At 33.9% G+C, this 16,043-nt stretch overlaps 1 protein-coding gene and 1 pseudogene across 1 annotated transcript; both read right to left on the minus strand.

Moving 5' to 3' along the window:
- Positions 1 to 835: 835 nt before the first annotated feature.
- On the minus strand, positions 836 to 4,758 carry LOC102010293 (annotated as a pseudogene).
- Positions 4,759 to 7,702: 2,944 nt separating this feature from the next.
- LOC102010612 (olfactory receptor 10AG1-like) lies at positions 7,703 to 15,803 on the minus strand. Its single transcript, XM_005408216.2, is given in 2 exon segments — positions 7,703 to 8,647; positions 15,660 to 15,803. Coding segments are annotated over 2 exon segments (1,089 nt in total).
- Between the last annotated feature and the right edge of the window lie 240 nt (positions 15,804 to 16,043).

The raw sequence follows: 16,043 nt of genomic DNA on the forward strand, positions 1-16,043 counted from the left end.
CAGGGCATGTGGGGCTCCATCTTTGAGTCTCTTAAGGGGTGAATTGTGAGTTTGGGGCTGGGTTTCGCTTGTATCCCGAAGTTCGGTCTCTTCCAGGTCATTCACTTGAAAGGAGCGCGTTCTCCTCTCTGAAAAGCCTTTACATCTTTCCCAGCACACAGTAGCCCAGGCTTCCCAGAGGACTTGAAAGACCAACTCAGAAAGCAGTAAGGAAAGCACAACTACCAACTGCAGTCTTTAGGGATTAAGGTGTGACATGCTTATGTGTATGTGTCATCTTCTATATTCATGGGTATTGTTGTACCACCCTAGTTACAATACTACATACCTCTAAATGTTGAGTTTTATCTAAGAATTATTTCACTCGAATGGTCATTTTTAGACCAAAATATATCAGTGTGTTTGTCTGTGTTATTTACTGGGTTTTTTGAATGTGTTAGTTTGGTTTTGGTTTGTTTTTCTTTTTGCTGATTTTTTTCTGGAAAGATTTTAGAAATGTATGGAAATGAATTACATGACTTGTAATATACATTATAACATATATAATAGTCTCTGTAGTACAACAGAATCAGTTCTATCATCAATGCCAAAAGTTCTTTTGAGAATGGTGACTGCACAAAAGTATTATACAGTTATCATGGAATGATTTGTGTTTTGCTGACAACTTCATATGCTTGTAACATAGAAATATTTCTCAACCTGACAATGTTTAATATGGAAAAACAGACCCCTCTGAAGAGAGATAAGATAAAGAACTAAAGATCAATATCTTCTGATAATTTATTACATATACCTGAAAGGCAAGTCCTGCAAACCTGCATTTTCTTCAAACAAATTATTTGCATACTAATTTCCTCAGTGCTATTATGACATCCTTATTCCTCAGAGCATATAACGTGGGGTCAAACATGGGAGTCACAACAGTGTAGAAAATAGAAACTACGTCATCAGTTCCTGTGGAACGGCTTGATTTAGGTCTTCAATATGGAATAGTGGCTGATCCAAAGAGTAAGGCCCCAGCTGCAAGACAAGAGGAACAGGTGGAGAAGGCGTTGGACCGACTCGTGTCTGATGGCAGTTTCAGAACTGATGAGATGATTTTGCCATAGGAGATAAGGATTAATAGAAATGGAACAGAGACGAACACTACAACTATTTAGACCATCAACTGATTCGGAAAGGTGTCCCCACAGGTCAGCTTCAGTACTGGGGGGATTCGCAGAAGAAGTGGTTGATTTGCTTGGAATCACAAAAAGGAAAACAGAAAATCTGGAAGATCTGCCCTGTCTGGACCGAGACGCTACTGACCCAGGATGGCACACACTTTGTGGCTCATGACTACAGGATAGTGAAGAGGGTTACAGATGGCCACGTAGTGGTCATAGGACATCACGGCCAGCAGGAAACTCTCTGGCTCCTAATGTGAGACGGCAGCACATTTGTGTAGCACAAACAACTAAAGAGATGGCTCTTTTCTGGGTTGCAAGGTTCATGAGCATTCCAGGTAGAATCACTGAAACAGATTTCTAAGAAGGAAAAATTGCCAAGGAAAAAGTACACGGGGGTGTGGAGAAAAGGTTCCACTCTTATTACTAAGTAATATGGTGCTATTTCCCAATAATACAATGACATAAATGACCAAGAATAATCCAAATAGAAACCACTGGAGGTGGGGAACATTGGCAAATCCCAGAAGAACAAATTCCATTCATTCAGTGAAGTTTTCTTCTGATGGATTTTCTGAAATTTTCATCTGTGAAAGGGATAAACTTAGTACATGTTTTTCAATTTTCTATTGAAGTAGATACCTGGTCTATAAAAGGATGAAGTCATTAACATCGATGTTTTTTATCATCATTGTAATTCTTTCCATGGTAAGGACTTTACTAAATACATCACATTCTGCTCCATTAGATACTGTGGATTATTTCTAAATTCCTTTGAAATTTCTTCAGAATCATTAATCTTGCCTTCTCTCAACAGCTCAGGACAAACAAAACTGTGCACAGACTCTGGAAAAATTTGCAGCTCATACAGATAAATCAAGAGATTAGTCACACACCAATTGCAATCAGTTGCATTTTTTGAAACCTTACTATAGCTCTCTGAATTTTTCCTGTAATACATCATTAGCACAAATAATCAATTATTTTCTCCTGCATATTTTTACATATTCTTAAATATATGTAAACTACATAAAATTGTGTACAACCCAGAACATGTGGAAACATCCACACATTGGGTCATATTTTAAACTTTTCTATAACATTTATAATTTCTTCATGATGAAAACTTTCAAAGTACTCTCTCTTTCTGCAAGAAACCTTTATATTTGCTTCTTTAAATGCTTTATTTTCTCCAATAACTATACACATATTTTCTTTTTTATATCATTCACAATTATAAGTGGTTTTTAAAATATTGAAAGATATCTCTTGGGAGAACATATATTGACTAAATGATATTGTTCCCAATTATTATATGGGAAATGTTGGAGGATTTATTTTGTGAGACTAGCCAACTAATATTGGTCTTTTTTTTTTTTTTTTTGGTTTTTCTCCGGTATTGGGAACCAAACTCATGACCTAGCACTTGCCAGGCAGGCGCTTTGCTGCTGAGCTAAATCCCCAGCCCCTAATATTGGTCTTGATTGAAAAAATTAAAAGGGTAACTCAGGGAAACCAAGAGGCCCAGTGTGAAATGTGATACTGTGTACCCTTGCCTGGGGGGATGCAAGGGAAATATATTGGCTTTTATGTTAATCTGTGTGTGTTGCATGCACTAGCATGATCTTGCTGCTCCTCAAAAATCAGGCAGACAATTTTAAACTCACTTTTTATTATAAGTAAATATATTGAGACTCTTTAAATGGGAGCTATTTTGACCAGTGCAAATATGACTACAGTAAAATCATCTTTTATTGAATTTGAATTTAAAGCTACCAAACTCCTCCTTTTATTGTTTATAAGATAAGGAAGAAGTGTTAAACAGCTCTGATTTTTCCTTGTTTTTCAGAATTAAATGGGAAAATATGACTGTTTAATTTTGAAGTGATTATCAATATAGCCACAGTTCTATATTATAATTATGAACACTGTATAAGCTATGAAATCATTAGTCCTTAGCACGGTAGTACATTGCTTAGAAAAGTTTTATTTAATACAATCATTGAGTTACTGTTTTGGCAATTACTTTTTTGTCATCCTTTCTTTTCAGGAGGGCTGAGACTCTGGCTAGTCAAGTGAACTACTTTGGTAAAAAGATTAAGAGGTACTAACTCATGCTTGGTTAGGGGGCTGATTTTGTATTTGTAAAACCCTCAGAGTGAAGGTCTTTCTAGCTGTTGTGCAGGTTGTCTGTTTCTTTTCTCTCCAGCCTTATGCTTTGGACCTTGTCTACCAAACAAACCAAGTCTTGTCAAGGTGTCCTGCAATGAAGTATTGCTTCTTTGCTGCTACTCTCTGAGTTAGGGGTGCTGCTTAACCCTCTGGTTGTACTGTTCACTCAACTGTAAAATAGATCAACAATGGCACACTACTTAGAATGATTTATGTGAATTAATGGTCTTAGTATATATGAAATAACTTGAAGAAATGGTGATACTTATGAGACAACTGGATCCCAGTTTTTATTTTTTAAAAAAACTAAATTTATGAATACATATTCCCTAAATTACTTTTTCTTGTGTGACATCTTTATTATGGGAATAGACTGAAATTTTAGTGCGATCATGAAAACTTTCAAGAAAGTGCCAAAAGATCGAGATGATACATTTACAAATATTGTCTTTTTATATTATTCTATCTCTTTTCTAGTCTTTACAATCATAACATAGAGCATTGTCCAGTCCACTGCACTGAAATTTATCTCATTTTCCTATGCTTTTCTGTTACTAACAATAAATAATCTCAGTGGTAAAGGCCATGACAGTTTTATTACATTATATCAGTATAGATCCTAGAAAATGTTTTCACACCTTAAGTGCCACTCAATATTTGATACAGAAATAAGGCCAACAATCACTGTTAAAATAAAACAGTCACTTTTAGGAGGTTTAAGATAATTAATACAATGGGGAACAAAATTCCATTCTTTATGTATTGCTTTTCTGATGGTAATACATAAATAATTTCACTCATTGTAACAGCTTCTGGGGCTAAATGAATAAATAGTAAAGTTTTTACACATTACATTTTGGTGATAAACTTATCAATATCTAAAACAAAATACATAACATTTCTGTCTATTATATTTGGGTGAAGAATGAAATCATTAAATCATGTGTATTATTCCTTATTGTAGATATATAAATTCTTACTAATTACAGGTAACAAAACAAAATGCTCTGGTATTTCCATTTTAAATTCAAGCCTAGATTTACCAGAAAAATCCAAAGGTTTATGGCAATGCGTAGCAATACCCTAATTCAGCCAAATATTGGGAGCTTAGTAATCTTTAGTTCTCATTTTTGATTTGTTGTATATTAAAAATCTAAATCCTCAACTAAATTTAGAAAAAAGAATTTTGAACTTAAAACTCTTTAATGTTTCACAGTTTGATTACTTCCATAAAATTATTATTTGTCTTTAATGTATATTCTTTGTAGTTCCAAGAGATGGTAAATTTAATTCTTGAATTGTTTTACTTTGAAAAATCCTGTTCAAAATTACCAAGACTGGATACATTAATAAGAGTTATTTGTTACACTATTTCACTAACAAAAAGTTTTTGTAGAATTACCTCTGCATGGAAATACATAGTTCTCTATATTGAACGTTTTCATATTGATGTTTTCATTATCGCATTGTGAGTTATATATAAAAGAATGAGAGATATACATGAACTTCATTAATACAATAAAATATTCTTCACTTGGAATTTATATATTTTATATATTAAAGTGAGATAAAGTTTAAAATAGTTCATGGTTACCTGTGTTATATGGGCCAATCTTGATTCTGTCTCACTGTAGAGGTTCAGCTTTCAGATATTTAAATTGCATTAGCTTTAGCTATTGGTATCATCAAAAATATTCAGCATACTATAATAATACTCTGGTCCTTATAAACATATCACACTCTTAAACCGGTCTTGTGTACCTAAGGGGCTTTTTCCAGGTACATATTTAAAGTTTTGATTAAAAGCTTCTCTTTGGTATCTATTGATTTGCTTTATTTAATTTTGACAACATGGCCCTGCTGAGAATACACTAACTTCAGGGTCCGCAAGGAACAGAATGCACTGTCCTTTTTCTCTTACACATGAAGACAGTTTGCGGGCATTCAAAACTGACAGATAACCGATTATTATTTTATATACTGTAAGTGGCCCATATGGAGCTGTTATGTATATGTGTGTTACACCTTAAGGTGCTATTTGCTCTTATGAATGATGTGTTACATATTAAAGTCTAACATCCAAAGAGTTTTATCGACAGACAAACAACAGTTCACAGAGAAAAAAAGAAAAGTCATTACCTAAATAGAGGGACTATTATCCAGTGTTAATCATAATAATAATAAATGATGATACCATGTAGGCATTAATGTGCATAGACACTTTTCTATATATAAATGGAAATCTGGGTTCACTTCTAACTAGCACAACTGTACTCTTTGAATCAACTAATGAATCGTGCATTAGTATAAAGTTTTGCAGAAAAACAATGTTGCAATGTTTAACCTTCAAAGGAGTAAGATAAATGTTGCACCATCATGTGGGTTGTGCTTAATGAGCATGTTTGGATCACAAATAAAATGAAATGCAATTTATCATCTTCTGTGAGGCTGCAATTTTGCCAGCACCAGCGAGCAGTGTGAATTTAAAATTAAAGCAAGCAGCTTTAATTTTAATGCTGTCAACTACTGTTTTTCTTTGCATAGTTTTCAGATAACTCTAAGGAAGAATTTGATAATTTCTTCAGATTTTTTTCTTGTGCTGGGAACAGCCTTCACTTGCTGAGACCCAGGATATCTTAAGATACAAGAAAAATGCACAAAAATAAACAAAAATGTGTTTCGTTTGTTATAAATATTAGAAATTATATTTGGCTTGGCTTTCTGTATTTACATTCATAAAAAATAAAATTAAATTGTCTTTAAAAAATTAGAGACTAGCATTATTCTTGACTATTTAAGCTGCAGTTTTTATTTATTTTAGAGGCAAGAAATAATTCACACTGCTTGCTGGCAAAATTGCAGCCTCACAGAAGATGATAAATTGCATTTCATTTTCCTTGTGATCAAAACATGCTCATTAAGGACAATTTAGTACTAGAGGAAAATGTAAAATGTATGCATACATTTTTAAAATTAGTAAAACTTTTTGGATGATATTTTACTGCTATCAAAAGCCTTTTTTCTTACAGCTTGTTTTCCACAATAATATATTTGACCCATGATTTCTTTGGGTGTTTTATTCATTTCATCCCTTTCTGGTTTACTTTTCATTGTTTTACACATTTATGTCTAATTAAATTTAGTTTATTTATTAAAAGACTATCTCCTCTGTACTATTCCTTACTGTTTTTTTTTTTTTTTTTTTCATATCCAAGTATGTCTATGTGCTGATTGCAAGTTGGGTTCTCTATGGCATGTCTTTGATGCAATTAACTATAATTGAATTACAGTACATTATTTGACTTTCTGAAGCATTATAGTATGAAGCATTTCCATTGGAATAGATCTTCCCACTTTACTGTTCTTTCAGTGCGTCTTTGCATAGCTATTTCTATTTTCACAATTTTGACAAACTTAGCAAACTCCTGACAACCATGATATCGAATGCAGCAAGAAGAGAAACAGCTGATGACAAATACAACAGAGTTTGAACAGATATTCTGCTGAAGGAGAAAAACATTTTTAAATGAACCACGAAACAACTCTCAGATTCTAACTTTCTTAGTAGAATTTGATTGACAAGTAATCCTAACGGAATGCCATTATTCAATGAAAAATTGAATAAGTTAATTAGATAAATAGAAGCTGTTACAGAAGCTGTTACAATGAGTGAAATTATTTATGTATTACCATCAGAAAAGCAATACATAAATCTAATTAACTTATTCAGTTATTATTCACATGCTAAAGAATTAGCATGTGACTGAAGTTCTTCTATTCCTTATAGAATAAAATAAAAGGTTAAAATATGTCAGAATATAAGCAATATAGTTATATGTTATAATATACATAACTATATACTATAACATATGTCATCTATTCCATAATAATAATATATATTATGATTATACAATATAGCAATATTGTTATATAGCTTACTCAATAAAAATTCTCCATAAGCTTACCACATCTAGTACATTTTCCTGAATGATAACCTTATGAAAATAATGCCTATATAAACAAGAAAATAAAAAAGTATAACACTATTCTTTAGAGAGACAAAAGAGCATGTGGCATGAACAGACCCATAGAAGTTTGCACAGTTTTCAAAGCATTCTAGTACAGCCCTAAATTTGAGAATAACAGACTAGCCCATGAAATATGAGATTTGTTGAAAACATTTTATTAAAAAAATATACTGTAGATACAATCTTGGTATCACAAGTGGCATAAGAAATTAAGTTCAGGTTTGAGTAAAAATTAACACTACTGAGTCAGAAAAGCAAATTAAGTTAATCTTATGATTATACAATAGCAGACTTAAATGTAAAACATTCAATTAGTTGAAAGATTCAACAATTGCTTTAAATATTAGTCACCAGTTTCCTCAAGGCCATCATGACATCTTTATTCCTCAGAGTGTAGACCAGAGGGTTGAACATCGGGGTGATGATAGTGTAGAAGAGAGACAGAAGTTTATCCGTGTTGGAGAACTCTGTGGATTTGGGTCGTAAATATGCAATGATTCCAGACCCGAAGAATAAAGCCACAACGATGAGATGCGAAGAGCAGGTGGAGAAGGCTTTGACTCGTCCTCCTGCTGATGACAACTTCAGGATGGTGGAGATGATTTTAATGTAGGAGCCAAGAATTAATAGAAAAGGGATCGCAATGAACAGCACGGCAACGGAAAAGACCAATATCTCACTTCGAAAACTTTGCCCACAGACCAGCTTGAGTATTGGTGGGCTGTCACAGAAGAAGTGATTGATTTGGTTGGATCTACAAAATGGCAGCGAGAAAATCTGAAACGTCTGTCCTACCTGGAATGGAATTCCAATGATCCAACAGGTGGTCACCAGCTTGATACAGACCTTGTGGTTCATGATTACGGGGTAGTGCAGAGGGTTACAAATGGCCACGTAGCGGTCATAGGCCATAACTGCCAGGAGGAGGCACTCGGTTCCTCCAAAAATCAGGAAGAAGCACATCTGTGTAGCACAGGCAATCGAAGAGATATTTCCTTTTAATGTCCAGATGTCCAATAGCATTCTAGGAAGAGTGACAGACACGTAACAGATTTCCAAGAAAGAAAAATTGCTGAGGAAAAAATACATAGGCGTCCAGAGGACTGGATCAACCTGAGTTATGAGAATGATGATCCCATTTCCTAAAAGGATGATCACGTAGATAAAGAGAAATATCGCAAAAAGAAATTTGTGAAGACTGGGAATCTCAGAAAATCCCAAGAGAACAAACTCTGTCATTGAAGTGGAATTTATTTCTAGTGGCATTTTTTAGTTTTCTATCTGTGAGAATAGAAAGATGTGTCATTTATATTCTTTGATCTACTATGCAGTACTCTCAACAAAATAGTTCCTAGAAAATAAACATATAACATTTCTAAATACATTCGATGAGTCAAGTTGAAACTGCATTTCCATTTCATTCCTGTCTGAAAGGGATAATGTTATCATCACTGTTCTTCCTAAACTTTTATTTAGAGTGTGCCATCACGCAGCAGATAATTGGTACATTTTTTGACCTGTTTCCTGGTTAAAAAAAGTGTGTGGTGTTGAAGTTTGCACGGGTGATGTTTTCTGCAGGACTGTGTAGTAAACTGATCCTCAGGTTACTTGCTCTCTGCCATGCTAATTCTCAAGTTTAAAGCTTGTTAATATATCTCTAGGATTTTCATATTCATTTACCTTGGACCTTAAATTTTCAGAAGCATAAGAAATTTTGATTGTAACAAGTTGTAGTCCCCTTTCAATAATTTTATTGAAATATAGACTGTTTTTGTTTCTTGAAATATCATCTTCAGATTTAATACATTTAAAACACTAAAATACAGGCTTAACACATAATAATCACTTAACGAATGTGAACACCTAAAGAGTGATGACAATAACCATAACTGCTAATAAATTAGCCTTTTAGATTAAAAAGGATTTTATATCTTATGCTCATTTGAACTAATAATATTAAATGTCTGCAAGTACAAAGGCAATATGTACCTCTTCTAAAATATTATAACATTAACAACAATGGGCTCTTTTTAAAATTTTTGTTTGATTTCATCTTATTGCTAATGCTTGAAATCTTACCGCTAATGTCACTGAAAAATAAATTTGCTGCTTACAAATTAGTTTGCACCTATACATTTGGAGCTGTTCAATACTTACATTTATTGATTCATTATGACAGTGGTACAGGTGTTTGCAATTGAATTAAGTTTAGAAATTTGCCTTTACTTGGAACACAGGGCAGGCCACCCCTTAATGTACGGTCTACATCTATTGTCAGAGGAGAGTTATTTAAGTAGCAGATGTTCTGTACCCGGGGGATACAGACCTTTCCCATGTTGGAGTCTAGATGAAGGACAGTATTTTTCCAGCTACTCAAGTACTTGGAGTAACAAGAACAGGAGCAAAAACAAAAACACCTATGTTACCTCTTTCTACCACTCCATATCCTCTGCATTTACTCTGTCTTTGTTTTCTGTGATTAAGAAATACACACACTGAAAGTACTAGAAATCTGTAACACATTACATGTGATGTAAACTAAGATGTTCTAATGAGACTGCACATGTATGGTGTCTCAAAATATAATTTCTAGCTAGACTGCTATGTATCCAAATAAATTCCTCTGTTTTTTCCATTACTTTCCCTCCATTTGTTTCAAACAATAATTTCCAGTTTGCTGATTGTGTTCCTGGTTAATCACCTCCACAGATTACTAATGAAGTAATAAAATAATTTTGTGTGGCACTGTTAGCCCCCTCACACAAACATAGACATACATACACAAAAAATACAACAGAGGAGAATATTAAAGATAGCCATAGCAACCTGCACAATGTGTACACATATAAAGACTGATAATTAGATAAATGAAAAAATTATTGCAGGAACATATCATGTTTTAAAACATACACTTAAAACTGCTGATATTTAAAAATCTTATATTTATACACCACTTTGTGATTAAATTTAATTCCAGACAATGAAACGCCTGTGCAACACAGTTTGGTTTAATTTGTGTCTTCATAATTGCCAATGAAGACAAACAACATTGATATGATTATGTGCTATATATTAGCTATATCCCTTCTTAAAAATAACTACTCTCTCTACATTAGTCGTTCATGGATTTCATTTTGTTCATTTCTTTTTCTGTTGTTGTATATAGAGAAATCTTCATATTCTCTCTCTCCTGTCTATATATAGATTTATAAATATATATGATCATATATATTTATTTAGTATGGTGCATGTATGAATTGCTAATATTTTGCTCAGTCTGTAATTTCACTCTTTCAAGAATGTTAACAGAAAAAAAGATTGCTACTAGTGAAGTCAAATGTGTAATTATTTTCCTTTATGCACGGTGCAGTTTGCAATATATTAAAGTGGTGAGCTTATCACTGGTGACAAATATTTTATCCTGTTTACTTCTACAAACTACATAACTTAGCACTCTCCAGGTGAGTCAATGATTCATCTTTGAGATTCTTAATGAATGATGCTTGATTTGTTCATCAATTTACTTATTTGACATGTAGAAGTTCAACCTCTCCCACGTAATTTATTTTAAAAGAACATCATTTTTTTTTACTGCTTATCAAAATTTAGCCTAGACTGCCCAAATGGTTTGAAAGAGGAATTCAGAAAAGCTTCAAACAAAACAAAACTACACACTGCCATCACTGAAAGTGAAAATCCGTACATGGCTACCAACTCCCCATAAGGAAGAAATTCATTGTGTATCACAAGAATGTACTACTAATATTTCTAAAATCTGCAACATGACAGCAGGCATAACAGATGAGAAGATGTCTGAGAAACTTAAGCCAACATCAGTAAGAAGACACAGGTGTGCTGTATTTCAGCAGCATGCTCTTCCCTCTGCTTAAGCAGAAAGGAACGGGTACCAGGGCTTCACATGGTGATAACTGGGAGGCTCTGTTAGGGTTATAAAAGCAGGCACAAACAACCTCAGGGAGGATACAGGAATGTAATTTCCAGGATCATTATCAAAAATGAAGGCAACTTCCTCATTAGCAAATAATTGGAGGCTGTATTATTTCTATCCCAGGGTTTCCATAAGTTTTGGAACATACTAGTTCAGAAATTTACCAGGGAATTTGTGTAGAATGAGAAAAAGGAAATGGACATTGTTAAGGTCTTGTTCGGTGTGACTTGAAAGACTGTGGCATTGTCGAAGGCTTGGCGAATCCTCAGGAGAGTCTACAGAGCTGGCAGATGTAACAAGAGTGTAAATGCAGAGTAAAGCTAGCACAAATTTATGAGTTCCCGAAATTTGACTGCTTTGTCCAAGTCAACCACTGACTCGTCAGTAAGGTAAGAGTCTCCCTGGCACAGGATACTTAAGAAGAGTATCCTTGTCTGACCATCAGCCACCCTGAGCAATACTGGGGACACACTGGAAGCCAGGCATTTAAATAAAAATTTAAAAATTTTGCAAAACGTATCAGTAGCTTTACCCAGTAAAGAAAAGCAATGCCATGAAAATTAGTCCCAACAAGTGACTAAACAGATAAATAGCAAAAACTAATATTCCTAGGTAGGAAAAGAATCGAGACTTCCTGTATTCCATTAGATAGGTCCTTCAGTTTTGACCAGGCAGGGTGACACAGGGCTGTAATCCCAGCATTAGGGGGCTGAGACAGGAGGATCACTGTAAGTTCGAGGCCAGCCTGGGCTACACAGTGAATTTAAGGTCAGCGTGTACTGCATAGTGAGACACTGTCCTAAAAAGACAAAAAGCTAAAACAAAACAGTTTTCACCAAAATCTATGATATCTAAGGTAGGAAGCTATTCAGAGAATCCAAATCAACAATTTAAACAGGTTGTTGCTGCCAGGCTTGCTTGCTTGGTTTAGGAGAGATGGGAAAAAGGATTTAAGTAGAAAGGAAGCAACAACAAACACCTACTAAATTTGTTTTAAAGAGACAATTACAGAAGTAATTATAAAGCCGACTGCACACCTTCTGTATTTCTCTCTTAAATCACTTTATGGCAAGGAGTTAAAGCAGGAACAAAAACAGTGATTACTAACTGTATTTTACATGTGAGACGTGGAGTATTTAAAACATAAAATTGTCATAAAAGAATATATGAATGTTATACCGAGCAATTAGACACCTTACACAAGTGGACAATTTTCTAGCGTGGCACTTTGCCTGAAAGAAATTGTAAGAAGCATATATGTATATAGAAGGATAGCTGGAAAAATTGTACTGCTGATGTCTAATGACTCATGGAAAGGAACAGTTAATGCTTAAAGTTTTTCTGACCAATTTTGCATGCTTATATCTGGTAATCTCAAGAACTAATTTGAAGACAATATGCACTATAACAACCATTGGTGAGTTCCTACCATCTTGTCTAGTGAAACTCTGTATCACTTCTAACGGACTTTTTTGTTTTTATTTTTTACTCACTTTAATGGTTTGATCAAGCTTGCATTCTTACATCTGGTAATATGAACAACTTCAATGATGTTAACAATATGTAAAATAACAACAACTGTTAATACCTATCATTTTGTTCTGAAAATCTGTATCATTATTATTGTTTTTGCTTTGTTTTGGGGGGGGCTATGTTGTTGATATTTTGCTATTATTCTTTATAATTCTCTTTAAAATAAAAAAATCATAATAATATCTGTATTGCCCTGTAATAAAAAATTGAAATGATAAAAACATATAGTTTCTCTGTTAATTGCATTTTATTTTGGGTTTTCAGATTTTTATTTTATTGATTTCTGACCATCATTATTTTTTTTTTCTGGTTGTTCTTTTGTTGACCTTTTCTATGTTTTTGATTTTCCTGTATAAATTTCATTGGTTAACTGGAAACATTTTTAATTTCTAAGAATGCTTTTAGTTTTTTGCACTTCCATTTAAGCAAAACATATTCCATAAAATTAGACTCATTTTTTTATTTTATTAAATTTCACTTAGTATTTTATTTCACTTATAGATTTTTAAGACATATTATCTGGATGCAAATATTTGGCTATTTTTGTTATTATTGTCCTTTTCAGTATAAACGTAGCACATAAAATTATGAGATGAAGTTAAGTAGTACTTAGAGGAAGATTTAGAAGATGAAATGTTTTTATTAAAGTGATAAGATGTGATCAAAAAAAATATGTTAGCATTACCTACCATATATGGTAAACACAGAGTGTATTTGACACAACTACATAAGAAATAAAAAATTGGAAATAAATGAAATTTTATGAAGTGAAAGTTAAACAAAATTATTCCCATTTATAGACTTTAAAGTATAGATACTTTTTAAAGGGCTGGAAAGGAAAAAGAGATAAATCACCACTAGTAAATATCAGGAATGAAAGGAAATACGTATATCATAACCTAAAGACATTAGTAAGGGAATAACAAAAAGTATCTCTCACAACTCATAACTAATAGCAGTTCTATGAAACCAATTGTTTAAAATTCATACATTACCTTTCTTTCTCAAGGGAACAGATAATTTGTGTAGTCCTCCTGCTAGACAAACTCAGTTTGTAAACACTTAATGATATAGAGAATGCCAGTCATCAATGAGACAGACTTGCATGAGACATTGCCGTGGGCTCTAGGTCTTCAGCAGGAACCATGCAGGATACAGTTATGGGGTCCCAGGCCCAGCTGGATTCTTTGGGTCTCTAATGTGTGGACAGATCTCCTGAACTCCTTCGCATTTCACTTTATGGTGAATATTATAAAATAATCCTATAAATTCTGTGTCCTATGTAATTCTATTCCCTTGGGAACCCTGACTACAACAAATACTTATTCAGTCTATTTGTTAGATTCCACCACTGGATGGCCACCTTCTCACCAACATGCTTTACCGATGTCGGGAAAGTGGCTGTATTGTTGCCCACATCTGATCTGCTATGATTGCTGCAGGCTCTGAGCACCAAGGAACCTACTTCCGGTTTTCACTTGGTCAGTCAGTCACTCCACTAAAACTCTGTATGAGGACACTGAAGAAGAAAACTGAGGAACTGAAGGAGGAAAAGGATCCTGCACATTAGGGCCTCTTTACGTGAACTTCTGCCCTTGGGGTCTCCTCAAATTCCATCCTCTGCACCAATTCCACTGATCCAGTCTAACTGAATATTTAGGCTGGAAATAACATGCACACTCACACACACACACACACACAGATATTCAAAATTATATAATTCAGCATGGTTAAAAGAAATAGTTCCCCAAAAGTAAAATCACATAACATTAATGAATAAAAACATACAAATTACATCTTAAAATGTTATTTGATCTCATGAATGATGTTTTATATATCAAGAAAAATTAGATACAAATAATAAAATGGACCAAATAAATTAAAAAAACAGTTCACAGGGAAGGAAAGTTATCACTTAAATAGAGGGAAGGTTACTGAACTTTAATCATGAATAATAATAAAGTAATAGGACCCTTGATGTAATTCTTTAAAGTCTCAGGCATTCATATGCATTTCTGCATTTCTACATATGAATAGAAATCTGGGTTTGTTTACTGCTGCCTTATTTTATTTACCTTTTGAAGCAACCAATAAATTGCGCCTCAGTATAGATTTTTGCCTTAAAATGGTATGCTATGATGTTCAAGTTGCAAGAGTAAACTAAGTGTTGAAGCATAAAGTTAGTTTTCTTTCTGTTATGTAACCTTATTTTTAATATCGTCAATTACTTTTTTAATCTATACCTCAGATACTTGTAATTATCAATTTAATAACTTCTCCAGCTTTTTCTTATGCTTGCAGCAGCAAACCTGACTTGCTGAGACCCTCTACATCTTAACTAAAATCAAAAGTTTATTTACTTTAAATATTAGCAATTATATCAGCCTTGGGCTTCTATATTTTCACTAGTAAAATTATTTTTTCACAGTGTTAAAGAATGTCACTTAACCTTGATAATATTTAGGGTGGCAATTTTTATTTTTTTTAAGGTGAGTCAATTCATAATTTTTAGTTGGTTCAGGCACAAATGGCAACATGAAAAAAAGTGATAAAATGTGCTAGGTTTGTTTTTTCATTGTAATCACATGGTCATTAAATTTAGCATTAGAAGAAAATATAAAAACAAATGTGTATGTTTTTTAAATTGGTAGATATTTCTACACAGTAATTTACTCTTATGTAATAAAAAAGACTGACTGCAGCCTGTTTGCCTCAGACATGTTTGATCCAAGATGCCTGTGACAGTGCTTGTTCATTTGATCACTTCCTGTGCTTCCTTCTGGTGAAATTTTAAAAACCAGTGTTTTCTACTCTGAGTGGAGAAGCACTTGGCAGCACAGCTCCTGGAGAGAGGGCGCTTCCCGGAGGTGGCCCCTGGCCTGCGCATGAGGGTGCCTCTGTTGGAGCTGCGCCTCGGACAGGCAGCTCCCCACGCGCGGGCGGGCGCTTTGCCATGCTGTAAGCTGCCTCACCGGCCAGCACCGGGTGACCTCGTGTCACATCTGGTGTACGGAGTGGTCGGTCCCGCTCTTCAATCTCTTCCTCCTCTTCCTCTTCCTCTTCTTCGCTCACATTATTTCATACTTAGCAGACATCCTGCACACATATCATAATTGCTATTACATATTCGTCATTTTTATCGTATTTCACATAGAATAGTTGATGTTATGTTTGGTTAGTTTTTTTATATAGAAA

Source organism: Chinchilla lanigera, unplaced genomic scaffold (assembly GCF_000276665.1).
Source record: "Chinchilla lanigera isolate Chin_1 unplaced genomic scaffold, ChiLan1.0 scaffold00110, whole genome shotgun sequence".
Taxonomy (NCBI): domain Eukaryota; kingdom Metazoa; phylum Chordata; class Mammalia; order Rodentia; family Chinchillidae; genus Chinchilla; species Chinchilla lanigera.